The sequence below is a fragment of the Octopus bimaculoides genome, chromosome 3 (assembly GCF_046866305.1).
Source record: "Octopus bimaculoides isolate indiv1 chromosome 3, ASM4686630v1, whole genome shotgun sequence".
Classification (NCBI taxonomy): domain Eukaryota; kingdom Metazoa; phylum Mollusca; class Cephalopoda; order Octopoda; family Octopodidae; genus Octopus; species Octopus bimaculoides.
The window spans coordinates 10,980,235-10,995,513 of NC_142930.1; the positions used below are offsets into that span (position 1 = coordinate 10,980,235).

The 15,279-nt window shown below is 37.6% G+C and overlaps 1 protein-coding gene and 1 long non-coding RNA gene across 12 annotated transcripts in view; one reads left to right on the plus strand and one right to left on the minus strand.

The window, feature by feature from the left end:
• The window catches only part of LOC149136451 (uncharacterized), a 102,390-nt gene that overhangs the window by 82,913 nt on the left and 4,198 nt on the right, over positions 1 to 15,279 (minus strand). The window lies entirely within an intron of this gene.
• The window catches only part of LOC106867110 (zonadhesin), a 141,399-nt gene continuing 139,137 nt past the window's right edge, over positions 13,018 to 15,279 (plus strand). For 9 of the 11 annotated variants that reach the window (XM_089348565.1, XM_089348571.1, XM_089348566.1 and 6 more), the window contains exons 1-2: positions 13,018 to 13,064; positions 14,840 to 14,878. In XM_089348565.1, the coding sequence (XP_089204691.1) occupies positions 13,031 to 13,064; positions 14,840 to 14,878 (73 nt within the window). In that variant the 5' untranslated portion in view covers positions 13,018 to 13,030. Of the gene's footprint in view, positions 13,065 to 14,839; positions 14,883 to 15,279 lie in introns of all 11 variants that reach the window. The other 2 variants (XM_089348572.1, XM_089348575.1) reach the window with 1 other exon arrangement.

Below are 15,279 nucleotides of genomic sequence, written 5' to 3' on the forward strand. Positions count from 1 at the left end.
ACTCTGTGTTAATCTTGTATATATCTATGTATAATTCGATATACATTAATAAAGATAAGTTCGACATTAAATTAACGCGTAACATCTTCATTAACGCCGCCATTGAATTTAGGACGTTTATATTACTTATGTTGTATTCTTTATATTTCAGCTAGAGTGTAGTTGGGTCTCAAGGGGGTGGTACAAACCTAGCGGTATGTGTTTTATAGTGAAAATAAAATTTTCATACAAACGGCAATTACCGGACGATTTTCTGTTCGAGTTTAACCGTTTTAAGTCGTAGTGGACACGTGACCTGTGTCGCAAGTAGACATACGAATATTGTACAAATTTTATAATTGAAAAATTTACTACATCTTGTACATACGAATATACCAACCTGCGGGCGCAATAAAATGGGCTTAGTAACAAATATTCATTGCATTGTATTACATCATAAATTTCACCATCAAACAGTTTTTCTTATTTGTTGTAACAGGTGGATAGTTTTTATGTCATACTACTACTACTACTACTACTACTACTACTACTACTACTACTACTACTACTACTATTGATTTCAAATATCGACAGAAAGTCAGCAATTTCGAGGGAGGGATAGGTTAATTACAACCTGTGTTTAACTGGTGCTTATTTTATCGACGTCGAAAGGATGAAAGCTAAGTCGACCGTGGTGGAATTTGAACTTAGACCGTAAAAAACGGGAATGTACTCCAATTTGGTCAAAGATTTCTTGGGGCCAAGTAAGAGGGCAACGTGGTAGAATACCACACGAGCAGTGTATGAAATACTTACTTCCACTCGACCTTTTAAAGGAAATTTCCTTTTAGCTCATTTCTGCGTGAGATTGGCTACCCTGATCGTAACCTCTTCCAAGTTCCTATCCATATAGAGGTCTGTTCGAACCAGACACCCAGCGCTTGAACCCTCGGTCCAGTGACAGTAATAACAGCTGGTGAACATGGACTTGCGTCACTTAGGACGTAGTTGCAATTTCATCGATCGGTACTGGTTTACAAGTGCTCGTTTACATACCTGGTACTCTTTCAGTATAGTCTATGCCTGAAGTTTCCGACACCATGACAGTGGTATCGTCCACGTATGCCGATACGGTTCTTAAGTGACTCAGATACACCTCAAACTTTCCGTCTTCCACAGCAAAGACTTCAGAGTCAAAACATACAAGAGAGGAGAATGATCATCCGCGATGGACCGAGCGTTCGATGCTAAACGGTTCATCTGAATCCGGCAGTTTTTGGCGGCCGGAATGTAGCAATGGTCCATCCCATCGAATACTTTGGACTGATCTAAACTGACCAGCACCCTGTCAAAGTCAGATCTATTCCCAATCCACTCTACCATTTATCTGCATGAGGTGGAGATTGTTTCGGATAGAAGAAATAGTCGGGAGCCATATTCTCACCGCTGACACATCGCTTGCGATGCCTCTTCTTTGAGTCTTTTCTAATCGACTAACTCGTTTCTTTATTACGCTATTGTTCCTTATAGCTATCTTTAAATTTAAGAGAAGCCTCTCTCATTCTTGTTTTTAGCGAAATCCACCACATGCTGCCGATGGTATCAATTAGTATGATCCATGAAATCTTTCCGCCTCGAAAGGATTCGTTCGTCTTCCTGTAACTGGGACGTTCAATATTCATCTTTTCTGAGTTGAGTGTAAGAGCCACAAAGTTGTGGTCTATGCAACCAGCTACCTTAAACCGTAGACCCATCACAACCCAACGAAAGACAGACTCAGAATTAAGTTTTTCTTTTTTACTTACTGGACCTGGAGGATAGGATAGTATCATGGCTTTTGCAGGCTCTCCCTGATCGGCAAAACCAATGTCTTATTAGTGGAGGCTTAAGTAAATGAATATTGTTATTAATACCAGTAAGAATGGTCTATCGAAAATGATTTACGAGTTCTCTGTGTAAACTGATAGTATATTATCAGCCGGAGGAAGCGGGTGAGATATGATCACATGTAAAAGCTAAATGTGTAATATTATAAGTTGTGATATACCAATTATAATCTTAGTTGATTCTTCCAAGCCTAATGAAACATGAAGCTGAACAATTACAGACCAAAAATCTGCCTACCGCTTAACAAGTCCTTGACGGCTACCATAACGCCGGGGATGAATGTTTATAAGGAAAAATGAACTCAATTTCAAAAGATAAAAAATAAAGCGGCAAGTATTTATATAGCTGTAAAAATAAAAATAAAATTTCGACCGAAGAGTGGGAAATGAGAAAGGAGGGTGTGAGTACGGCGTATATTTAATAATGGGATAACTTGATAGTGGTCTTCATTCATTAATCCTGGAAATTTTGAAAACACAGCGAATAATTCGGATAGTGCAAACGAAGGAAAAAAAAAAGGCAGAAAGAATCTCTCAAAGCGAAGGCATTGATGAAACTAATCATAGAAGAACAATATCTCATGGGGATTTTTCAATTCCTTTTTGCTTGGCGTTAATAACTTTAAGCAACATGCTATCCTAGAATGAGTATTGATGGACATAGGACATAAGAAAATCACCTACCTTTTGTGTATACAATGTGCATCAGCGATTTGAGAACCAACCAAATTTTAACTAAATATCCTCTATTTTTTTCAGCTGAACATAGAAGCTTCGAATCTAACGCAGACGACGAAAAGGCATGCACTTCTCGTTACTTCAGCCGCCAACCACAATGATTCTGAGACTACAATGTTTGCCAGGTCCTTCGTGTTTATAATCAGAAAAGAGCTTCTGGTTACTGGGGGCAATGTGTCGTCCGTGGTCAACAAAAGAAAAACATTCTCGATGGTTCGACATTGTCAGAAACGTCGAGTTTGTTCAGCAAGTCCAGGGTACTATCAATGGGAATTCCGAAGTCAATGAAGGCTGTTGCTAATTATCTCTTTGAGTTAGGGTCAACGATTAGACTTGTGGTGCACGAAAACATCAGGTACAAATCCTATGTGATGAGAAGAGGGCAGTTCATATCCGGTAACATCTGAGAGAACCGTGTATTCTGGTCGAAGCGCTTGTTAAACAGACTCAAACACACCGAGGAGCCCTACATACCCTGGTTCTTTTCGGATGAGAACTTTGTCCAAGACTAAAAAGTAAACAGGAGAAATGACAGACGCTCTGCGTCAGACTTACTGAAGTTTCTACAGGTTTAGCTTCGCGATCTTGAGGTCCCAAGCGCTTATCTTCAACGTAGCATTTTGGCTGTCTTATATATATGAGCGTGCGTGCGTGTGTGTGTGTGGGCGCACGCTCATCTGTACATATCCCAATATCCACATGCTATTATTTATAACTTTACATGCACTACGAGATCCAATTTCCAAAAGGAATTATGTATGTATGTATGTATGTATGTATGTATGTATGTATGTATGTATGTATGTATGTCATTATTCAGTTTATTTCAAGATTTCTTGCCTATAGAGAAAAGAAAAACCTGTTTCTAACCTAGATCCAGAGCTCTTGCATTGTAATTTCAACATCAACAGGGTATTTTTGTTTGTATGTATGCATGGATGTGCAGATTTATATGTTTTATGCATGTATTCTCATGCATATAGTTGCATATCGTGACATGCTGATATATATTTAAATGATAAACTTCTGGAAAGTTTTATAGATTTGTACAGTTCCAGTGATGGATTGAATCTGTAGTCTTCGAATTAGCTTTCTCCTTTCTGGTTTTGAGAGACCTAATTTCTCAAGATTGGTATTTAGGCAACTGTATGTGTAGGCTATGTCATGTTTCTATGGAAGACATTACGCATGTGATTAGCATCTGTCCTAAAATGTTGTCACAGTACTACCTCCCTATGCAGCACGATGTTGTTGCTAAAACAATTTACAATGTCATTCGCAAAAAGGACTGTCCTGGAATAAACTTAGAAAATCCCTCTGTTATGGAATATATTCATAAACACCAACTCAAAGAATACCAGTGGAATATTCCCATCAAAACCTCTGTCAAATGTAAGCATAACAGACCGGATATTGTTGTTTGGTACAGAGGGGCAAAGGTATGTACTATCATAGAGGTTAGCTGCCCTACAGATATAAATATCTCTTTCAAAATCAAAGAAAAAGAGGATATCTATGGACAACTGCTTCGAAACCTCCAGCTTCTATATCCAGACTATGAATTCATATTCATACCAATAATAATTGGAGCACTAGATTTTGTTAGTAAATGCTTAAAGGATAATCTGGATTAACTGGGATTTTCAGAAAGAGAAATCGACCGGCTGATTCGTACATTACAAGTTCAATCTGTGAGTGAAACAGTAAAAATATGCAAGACTTTTCTCAAGTTTCAAATGTGAATTTGTCTGTGTTAACTACATCCCAAAGATGGAGCCTTGTATCTTTGTTGGAAACCAGCTCCCTTCTCAGTGAAAGATTTATAATAATTAAAAAATAGAAGAGACATACATAGATACATACGTAGATCGCCTCTACCTAAAACGAAAACAAGGCAGCAGAGGCTTAACATCGATCCAAACTGCCTTTGAATGTCGTATCATATCTTTTCGGTAACATCTTTTAACTACCAAGTGTCGAAGTGCATCCCTTGACCAAGTTCGCATACATGAGGCTGATAACCTCATAAGACTTGGAAGGTAGCTCCTTGAGCAGCATTCCTTGTCTGATAACATTAAATACATGTCCAAAGAAGTTGCACGACCCTACCACAACGTATCATCAGATGAAAGGATTAGCGTGTATGAACAGAAGACTATGCATAAATATGCTAGTAGAAAACTCCGAGATGATTGTAACATTGACCATCAGAGCAGTCAATCATGGACCAACAACCAGATTACTAGCTCCCACTTTGAAAGGTATGTAATCCAGGAACAGAGAATATCAACCAAATAGACATGCATGCATACATCAACCAAATATACATGCATACATACATACATACATACATACACAAGGAGGACAGAGATGCAGAGAAATCAGTAAAATGTGACAACCGATGCAGACTCGGTGGAGTTAACAACCAAAGATATTACCCACATCATAAACAGTTTCCGAAAATGTCATCACGGTATTATCTACCGATGAGACATGGTGTTGTAACTAGGACACTGTATAACGAGATTCGTCGAAAGGATAACCCCAAGGACAAAGAAATAAGAACCCACAGTATGGTGGAGTCTATAGACGCTCGTAATACGAAGGAGTACTGGAGGAATGTCTCAGTGAAAACCTCAATAAACTGTAAACACAATAGATATAACGATTTGGGATAGAGAAGAGAAATTGTGTACAGTTGTGGGAATCAGCTTCCCAGCGGATGTTAATATAAGCTGAAGATTAGCGAAAAAGAGAGTCCCTACGCTGAACTATTGAGAAATCTGCAGTTACTCTATTCAGATTACAAGTTAAGGTTCATACCTGTAATTATTGGAGCACTGGGATGTGTAACACACTGCCTAAATACCAATCTCGAGAAATTAGGCTTCTCAAAACCATAAAGGAGAAAACCAATTCGAAGACTACAGCTCCAATCCATCACTGGAGCTGTAAAGGTCTGTAAAACTTCCCAGAAGTTTATCATTTATATATGAGTATATCTCGATATGCAACTATATGCATGAGAATACATACATAAAACATACAAATTTTCACATCCATCCATCCATCCATCCATCCATCCATCCATCCAACAAAAATACCTTGTTGTTGATATTGAAATTACAATGTAGGAGCCTTGGATCTAGGTTAGAAACCGGTTCTTTCTCTATAGGCAAGAAATCTTGAAATATACTGGATACTAACATACATGCATACATACATGCATACATACATACATACATACACAATTCCTTTTGGAAATTGGATCCCGTAGTGCATGTAAAGTTATAAATAATAGCATGTGGATATTGGGATGTCTACAGATGAGCGCGCGCCCACACACATGCGCACGCACGCACGCTCATATATATGAGACAACCAAAATGCTACGTTGAAGATAAGAGCCTGGGACCTCAAGATCGTGAAGCTAAACCTTTAGATTACTTGGCCACGCCTGCATTAATGATTTATTAGATAAATGTGCAAATTCAATACTTACAGATATAAGGATATGCTAACACAAAGCAACAACAAAAATACATAAAATAATCCCACGCTAATCTATTCAACATGCGGTCACACATTTACACGTAACACAATGTTATGTTGTTGAATGTGTAAGTGGTTAGAATTCAACAGACACCTACACCTTTAAAGTAATGAAATCCATATAGTCTAAGACACGAAATAACAACCAAATATGACATGAAGTAAGACCATACATCATACACTGAGTGTAAAGCAATATGCATTATACTTATGTCGGATTAAAAAAAAACAAAATGTTTTTGAAAATATTCATTAAAGTGTTGGCGTTGTTCCAGTAATTCACATTTTCTGAAATTTATCTATTTGAATTTAAGATTATCATACATTACGCAAAATATTCCTTAAAAAAAGACAGACTGAAAGACAAGGTTTGATTTCATACAAGTGACAGCTATATTTTGTTCCAGGAAAGCAAATAGGAGAAATCCAAACATGGATGAAAGCAAGGACGGACCTCTTTCCAACGTAAGCGCCGAGCTGATATTAGATTATCAAAAAACTCTGATAGGTTCTCCGATAAGACGAAGAATTTATACAGGTTAGGTACCTTGGAATACGATAGACTACCAGAGAACAACATTACACAAAAGTATAGGCGCGCAACCCCCACACACATGCAGTTCAAAAATTCGCTAACGAACTAGAGATAGCAACCAGGGTAGAGATCCTAGCTAAAAGAAACGTTTTCATCACCAAAAAAGATCATAAACCGAACTTTGCCTCAAACCCGAAATGCTGCCTGATCAATCCGGTCAAATCCAAGATCGGTCTGGCGAGCAAACACATATTGAGAGATATCAATAACAGTATAAGGAGGGCCATCAATCTCTCACTGTTGGGCAACACCAACGAAGTGACCGCATGGTTTAACACCAGCAAGGTCCACCCAATTTGATATAGTCAATTTTTACTCCTGTATACCAAAAGAGCTACTGACCAAGGCGCTTTCTTTTGCTAGGGTCTTCACTAGTATTAGCGACAGAGCTGTAGCAATTATTATGCATGCCAGGAGGATAGTGCTGTTCAACAAAGGTTCGGCATGGGTCATGCAATCTGACACCCTGGATCTTTTGACGTAGCGATGGGGGCCTACGACAGCGCTGACGTATATGATGTCATCGGGTTGTATATCCTAGATATCCTCAGGAAAAATTTCCCCTCTGTCCTCTTTGGTCTCTAATGTATGGCAAGCGGCCATACATTAGACAGGCATAAGAAAGACTTAATCAGCACTCTTGCCTCTATGGGTTTGAAGATCACCATAGAGACCAACCTTACAACAGCGGACTTCTTAGACGTTACCCTCGACTTGGTATCTGGTACTTACAAGCCCTACCACAAACCGAACGGGAGGCTAACATACATCAATACAGCCTACTGTCACCCACCCATCGTGTTCAAGAACCTGGTAAAGGGTGTTAGTAAGAGGATCTCGAGCCTTTCGTCTAATCAAGAGGCCTTCGACGCAGCGGCCCCGTACTAAAACAAGGCTCTGGCTGCCAACGGGTTTAGGGACTGCGTCTCCTGCATACCGGAACCCAACAGCCGCAGAAATGCAATTTGGTTTGCTCCCTGCAAACAGCAGCATCTCCATCAACACCAGCCTTGCCAATAGCTTCTTTGACGTTCACAGTAGCAGGCTTGGCAGTCCCTATAGCAGCAGCAATAGCCCCCAGTGCCATGACCAGCTATAACGGCAGCAGCAGCAGCAGCAGCAGTGAAAGCTCCCCCACAATTGGTGAAGAGCGCAATAATAACAACAATAGGAATAGTAACAATAATAGAAGCGGCAATATTAACAACAACAGCAGCGCCTTCTCCATAACCGGGAATGGTAATAGCATTACCAACGCCACCATCACTTCCGCCATCGCCAAAGCAAGCGTGTGTGTGTGTATATAGAAGGTGCATTCCGAAAGGTTTAAGGCTATTTTTATGAGAAGCAGTAATAACTGTCCTAAACTACTGTAATTTTATTATATGATTATTAAACATTTAATAAACTGATCTGCCAACTTTTGTTTTATATTCCAGACAGAAGAAGACAGCTTGACCGCACTTTGAAAACACACTACTAAACATTGCTTGTCACTACTGACTCATTATTATACATTTAATAAACTGATCTGCCAACTTTTGTTTTATATTCCAGACGGAAGAAGACAGCTTGACCGCACCTTGAAAACACACTACTAAACATTGCTTGTCACTACTGACTCATTATTATACATTTAATAAACTGACCTGCCAACTTTTGTTTTATATTCCAGACAGAAGAAGACAGCTTGACCGCACTTTGAAAACACACTACTAAACATTGCTTGTCACTACTGACTCATTATTATACATTTAATAAACTGACCTGCCAACTTTTGTTTTATATTCCAGACAGAAGAAGACAGCTTGACCGCACTTTGAAAACACACTACTAAACGTTGCTTGTCACTACTGACTCATTATTATACATTTAATAAACTGACCTGCCAACTTTTGTTTTATATTCCAGACAGAAGAAGACAGCTTGACCGCACCTTGAAAACACACTACTAATCATTGCTTGTCACTACTGACTCATTATTATACATTTAATAAACTGACCTGCCAACTTTTGTTTTATATTCCAGACAGAAGAAGACAGCTTGACCGCACTTTGAAAACACACTACTAAACATTGCTTGTCACTACTGACTCATTATTATACATTTAATAAACTGATCTGCCAACTTTTGTTTTATATTCCAGACAGAAGAAGACAGCTTGACCGCACTTTGAAAACACACTACTAAACATTGCTTGTCACTACTGACTCATTATTATACATTTAATAAACTGACCTGCCAACTTTTGTTTTATATTCCAGACAGAAGAAGACAGCTTGACCGCACTTTGAAAACACACTACTAAACATTGCTTGTCACTACTGACTCATTATTATACATTTAATAAACTGACCTGCCAAGTTTTGTTTTATATTCCAGACAGAAGAAGACAGCTTGACCGCACTTTGAAAACACACTACTAAACATTGCTTGTCACTACTGACTCATTATTATACATTTAATAAACTGACCTGCCAACTTTTGTTTTATATTCCAGACAGAAGAAAATCAGCTTGACCGCACTTTGAAAACACACTACTAAACATTGCTTGTCACTACTGACTCATTATTATACATTTAATAAACTGACCTGCCAACTTTTGTTTTATATTCCAGACAGAAGAAGACAGCTTGACCGCACTTTGAAAACACACTACTAAACGTTGCTTGTCACTACTGGCTCATTATTATACATTTAATAAACTGACCTGCCAACTTTTGTTTTATATTCCAGACAGAAGAAGACAGCTTGACCGCACTTTGAAAACACACTACTAAACATTGCTTGTCACTACTGACTCATTATTATACATTTAATAAACTGACCTGCCAACTTTTGTTTTATATTCCAGACAGAAGAAGACAGCTTGACCGCACCTTGAAAACACACTACTAATCATTGCTTGTCACTACTGACTCATTATTATACATTTAATAAACTGACCTGCCAACTTTTGTTTTATATTCCAGACAGAAGAAGACAGCTTGACCGCACTTTGAAAACACACTACTAAACATTGCTTGTCACTACTGACTCATTATTATACATTTAATAAACTGACCTGCCAACTTTTGTTTTATATTCCAGACAGAAGAAGACAGCTTGACCGCACTTTGAAAACACACTACTAAACATTGCTTGTCACTACTGACTCATTATTATACATTTAATAAACTGACCTGCCAACTTTTGTTTTATATTCCAGACAGAAGAAGACAGCTTGACCGCACTTTGAAAACACACTACTAAACATTGCTTGTCACTACTGACTCATTATTATACATTTAATAAACTGACCTGCCAACTTTTGTTTTATATTCCAGACAGAAGAAAATCAGCTTGACCGCACCTTGAAAACACACTACTAAACATTGCTTGTCACTACTGACTCATTTGTGGAGAGCAGTCAGAACGTGAAGACCTCAATGAAAGCTCGCTATGCAATAAAATGTTGTGTTAAACTAGACAAAAACACTACTGAAGCTTATGAAATACTTCAGTGTGCTTATGGATTAAGTTGTATGATTCGAGAATCTCTTAACTCCGAATATATCCTGGGCGAGTCTCTAAAGGTTTCCTACTGGCAATGTAACTGTTTTGTGGGAAGATTGTACAAATGTAGAAAGAAGTACGCAAACTGGTAAGCAGAGTGGATTGAAATAATTGATCTGCATAAACGATCAGCATGACTGGTCTGCATAGACTACGGTTGCTAGAATGATCAAATGAAAAGTGACAGTCTTCTTCGGAAGCTGTTGAAACAGGTCCCTGAATAGCAGGAAATTGAGAAAAAAAGAATATTTTGTCATTCTATAGTGATTATAAAGAGAACTGAAAGGCGGAAACGCTGCGTGGAGGCGATGGGTTCTCATTGGAGCGAGTTGTCTCGCCTGTCTATTACTTTCACTTGGTTTAACACTCGGTGCTTTGAGAGAGTCATCTCCACCGCATCAAACAGGAATCTACCGGTGAACAAGCACATCACATACATTGTGTATGTATGTTCGATAATACTGGCCAACAACCAAAATGCTTCTGAGACCAGAGTAGCAATTTCCAACTAATTTTAGGTCGCTTCTAATGAATAGCGTAGTTAAAACTGTTTGTTAGCTCTACTTTTCAAGGTACACGTACGTGTCACAAAAGGTTCCAAGAGACTTGCGACAGTATGTTTCTTACCACACTAACAGTCCCACTGCCCTTCAGTATTGTTCCAGCAGGCATAGGAGGTGGTTGCGCTGTGTAGCTTCATATATTGAAGTCAAAGGTAGGTGATTTTCCTCGTCAAACATTTTTTAAACTTGTAATAAATAATAAATATTCATTGAGTGAGCTATTGATATGCATGTGAGGCATTTGATATTAATTTTATTGCCCTACTGAATAATATAAATACTTCTGCTAAACTGTCATGCTCTGTATTATAACGTTGACTTTATGAATAAATTTTCTGTTTATCTTAATTGCTGTTTTCTTCTTTCAGGTGCCTCACACTTATGTGGATAAGGCAGACAAAACCTCTGCTATATTTGTGGTGAGGTGACCTTTGTAACACAGAGGTGTCGTAAAATTGCTATTGTCAGAAAGGCATACCACCTATATTTTGGATGCAAGATTGGCGACCAGGATAAAATTGTGGGTTCCTCACAAATGCTACAACACTTGAGCTACTAATCTTCGTCAAGAAGAGGAAAAATGCCTTTTGCTGTGCCAATGACGTGGCAGGAGCCAACAGACCATACCAACAATTGTTATTTCTACACGGTACCTCCAGTTAGAAAGGGCTTGTTAAAGAAGAAAAAGGAGTTCGTTGAATATCCAAATATTCCATCAGCTATTCGCCCAGTTCCACATGGAGAAGATCTACCTGTTCTTGATGCACCAACTTTGGTATCCTTCGAGTCAGATGAAGAAAATAGCGATGAGGAAGCAGAGAAGAACGGTAGCACCGGATTACAGAGTGACTCAACTTTTGGTCTAGACCACATCTCATAAGACAAGAGGAACTCCATGATTTTTTCAGGGATCTATAACTATCTAAGATAGAACTGCTAGGCTCTCGTCTTCAACAGTGTAGTCTCCTAGTAGCTGATGTGAAAATTTCAAAATTTCTTGACCGCCAGCCGCAGTTCAACAATTTCTTCATTATAGAAGGTGATGTATTAGCTTGCAACAATATTAATAGTCTGATGGAATCACTTGATATTGAATAGAAACCCAGTCACTGGAAGCTGTTCATAGATTCATCAAAAACTAGTCTGAAAGTAGTCTTGCTGCATAATGGTAACATCGAACAATCAGTTCCTGTGGGCTTTGCATCACATATAAAAGAAACTTACGAGAGTATAAAACATGTTGCATTGCATAAAATATGATGAACATCAATGGCAGCTCTGTGGTGACTTAAAGGTTGTTGCTCTTGTAATGGTCTTTCAGGGTGGATACACCAAGTATTGCAGCTTCTTGGTGTTAATGGGACAGCCGTGTAATAGGCTCCCACTATATCAGTAGAGACTGGCCCCCTCGTCAATCACTGGAGCATGGGACGAAAAATGTTTAACATCCATTTCTCACTGAACCAAACAAAGTTTTGCAACCACCACTACAAATAAAACTGGGGCTCATGAAAAACTTTGTAAAAACTATAGACAAATTCGATCAGGAATTCAAGTATTTAACATCTCGCGCACATAGACATACGTATAAATGTGCACTTGGAGGTATATGGATACATTGTCGCAGGAACATGCGAACATATAAACAAGGTAGGTGCGTAAAAAGATATGTGTTCATGAACACATATACTCATAAAAACACATTCGTATGCATAAACGTACCTACATGTACGTTTTATATATGCAAGTGTATAAGCGGAGTATGGGCAAATGCAGTGTATCAATGAACCAAGGACGCTATTTTTCACAAATTATGATTTAATACAAAATAAAATGAAATGAAAATAAGACAATGCTTTTGCTTATTTTAAAAGTAATAGGAAGTACACTATTTCAGCTGGAATTGAATATTGCATTATCAAATAGACCGACAATCTATCCATTAGACCACGGCTTTCCTTCAAATATGCAATAAATACCGATAAATTTGGACTGGAACCATATACACCCTGTTTATAATTTGATAGTTCCCACACAAGTATGTAATTTAGTTTTATTACATTTAATGCACCATCTGTGCTCGATGTACATATTGATTGTATTTGGTATTCCATGTTATAAAAGGTCCGGTTTTCGAAAATTGCAGCACAACTCGCCAAGATGAAGAATCTATCGTTTATTGCAGCTGTTGCTGGTACGTATCACCGTTTTCATACTTTCTTGGGTAGTGACTTTGTCTCATCTTTTCTCCTCCACTTCTCTCTGTCTCTGTGGCACACATATTTGTTTATGTTACACAATACGTTTTGAGATTTTCCTTATTCTAAATTCGAATCATATTGTAAGGAAAAAATTAATGGCATGTTTGCGATACAAATCCTTATTTGTCTTTTAAGATCAATGCAATAACTACAAGTATTGACTTTTCGATGTGACAATTCCCTCTTGTTGCTAAAACTCTGAGGAATGGCCCACATTTCATGAAATTTCACGTTCACTCTCTGCAGATTTGTACAAAGTCCAAGAATTGGTATTTCTGATACATTAACATCGCAGAAGAAAGATAACGCTAAATCATATTCAGTATTTAGTTTTGTATCTCTAAATTAGATTTCCACTACAGTAAATTTGAACTTCCCAGGAGAATCAAAAATTATTGGAAAAAGTCCAGTTACATTTCAAGATGAGAAAGAAAGAAATGCTCCTTTGATCTTAATTGAGAAATCTAGTCAGCATAATATTTTCCCCTCATTATTGAAAACATAATGTCGTCTATTTACAAACTGTTGATCACTCGGGCAGAAAATCCTTCAGTTTTTAATCAAAGAAACTCTCAACAACATCTTTAACCTCTTCACAATTTATAAACAGTTTCCATCTCAATAATGTTGCAATGATCTGAAAAGATGATTGTCAGAGGGAGCATGGTCAGGAAAGTTAGGAGGATGTGGCAAAAGATCCATATTTAGTGCCATAACCTTCTTCTGAGTGACGTGGGTAACATGTGGTTTTGCTTTATGATGTAAGAACAACATCTCTTTACGATTGAGCAATGTCGGGCGCTTTTACTGCAAATGTTTGTGCAATGCTTTCTTGTGACGACTATACTTCGCATTAACTGTTTCTTTTTGGTTTAACACTTTAAGATAGATGACCACACTTCATCTACCACTAAACACAAAGCATAATATTTTCGGGAATAGTCCTGGTGTAGAGATGGATTCTTCTTTCTCCTTGGGTGATAACCATTATCATTTTTGTTGAATATGGTTATAGAAAACCCATGTTCACCATTTGTTATGATTCTACCAGGAAATATTCGGCAGTGAGTCTACTCTTTAACGACGAGCTAAGATTATGCTGAGAAGCAATCAGATGATGGGGTCCCAGCAGCCAAGTTTAGATACTTCTCTTAGTTCATTAAGGTATTTTATGATTTAAGAGTGATTTGAATTGAATTGTTTTCCTCACTCTCGGGCATCCAGAACAAGAGAAAAAATCCCGAGGGTACCTGACCAAACTATTATTGGCATTTCCGGACAAAGCTTAATTTTTACAGACAGAACAAATATTTCTAGTGACTTCCATTGTTGCAAAGCCTTTTTCGAATTCATACCGTAAGCAGATTCTAATATGTGTAAAATCTAATCTAAAGTAATTTTAAAAGGGGTAAAAACGATACAATCGACAAATGGTACAATCGAAAAACAATGAAAAAAAAAAAAGAAAAAGAAAAAACATTGGAATGTAAAAATTAAAGCTTATTAAACAGAAAGTATTGCAAAAGTACTCTCGAACTGATTATGTCAAAATTGTGACAGAACTTTCTTTCTAACCTAATATGTATAAGTTTTTTAACAGAATCAATTAAATCACTCACAATATATTGTTCTTGTAGTTTTTTTAAATAACCAAATAAAATTGTTACGATTCTAATTTCATCTAATAAATAATATTCTTTATTTGTAGTAATTGCGACTCTATGTCTGGGCATAGCGGGAAATCCACGTAAGTAAAGTTTAATACACCGTCAAATATGCTCTCTCTCTCTCTCTCTCTCTCTCTCTCTCTCTCTCTCTCTCTCTCTCACTTATATATATATATAAGGTAGTGGTAATAGGGCTCAATGAGGAGTCTTTTCTGCATTTTTGACTTTGAGGCAAAATATATTTTATACAAATGTTCACTACATTACAAAAACTATATCAGCTAAGCAAATGGCCTTCACTAAATGCATTCAAAGCATTATAACATGATCTGATCACTATTTTAGAAAATTATTGCCGTTCTCCTTGAGTATATAAAAGAAAAATTTGGCTGGGGCAAAATGAGTACGCCATGATAAGGTAAAGTTTAAATTCTCCAGAAAAGAGACTCTTACACATCTCTAGCTATCCCTAGACACCAGC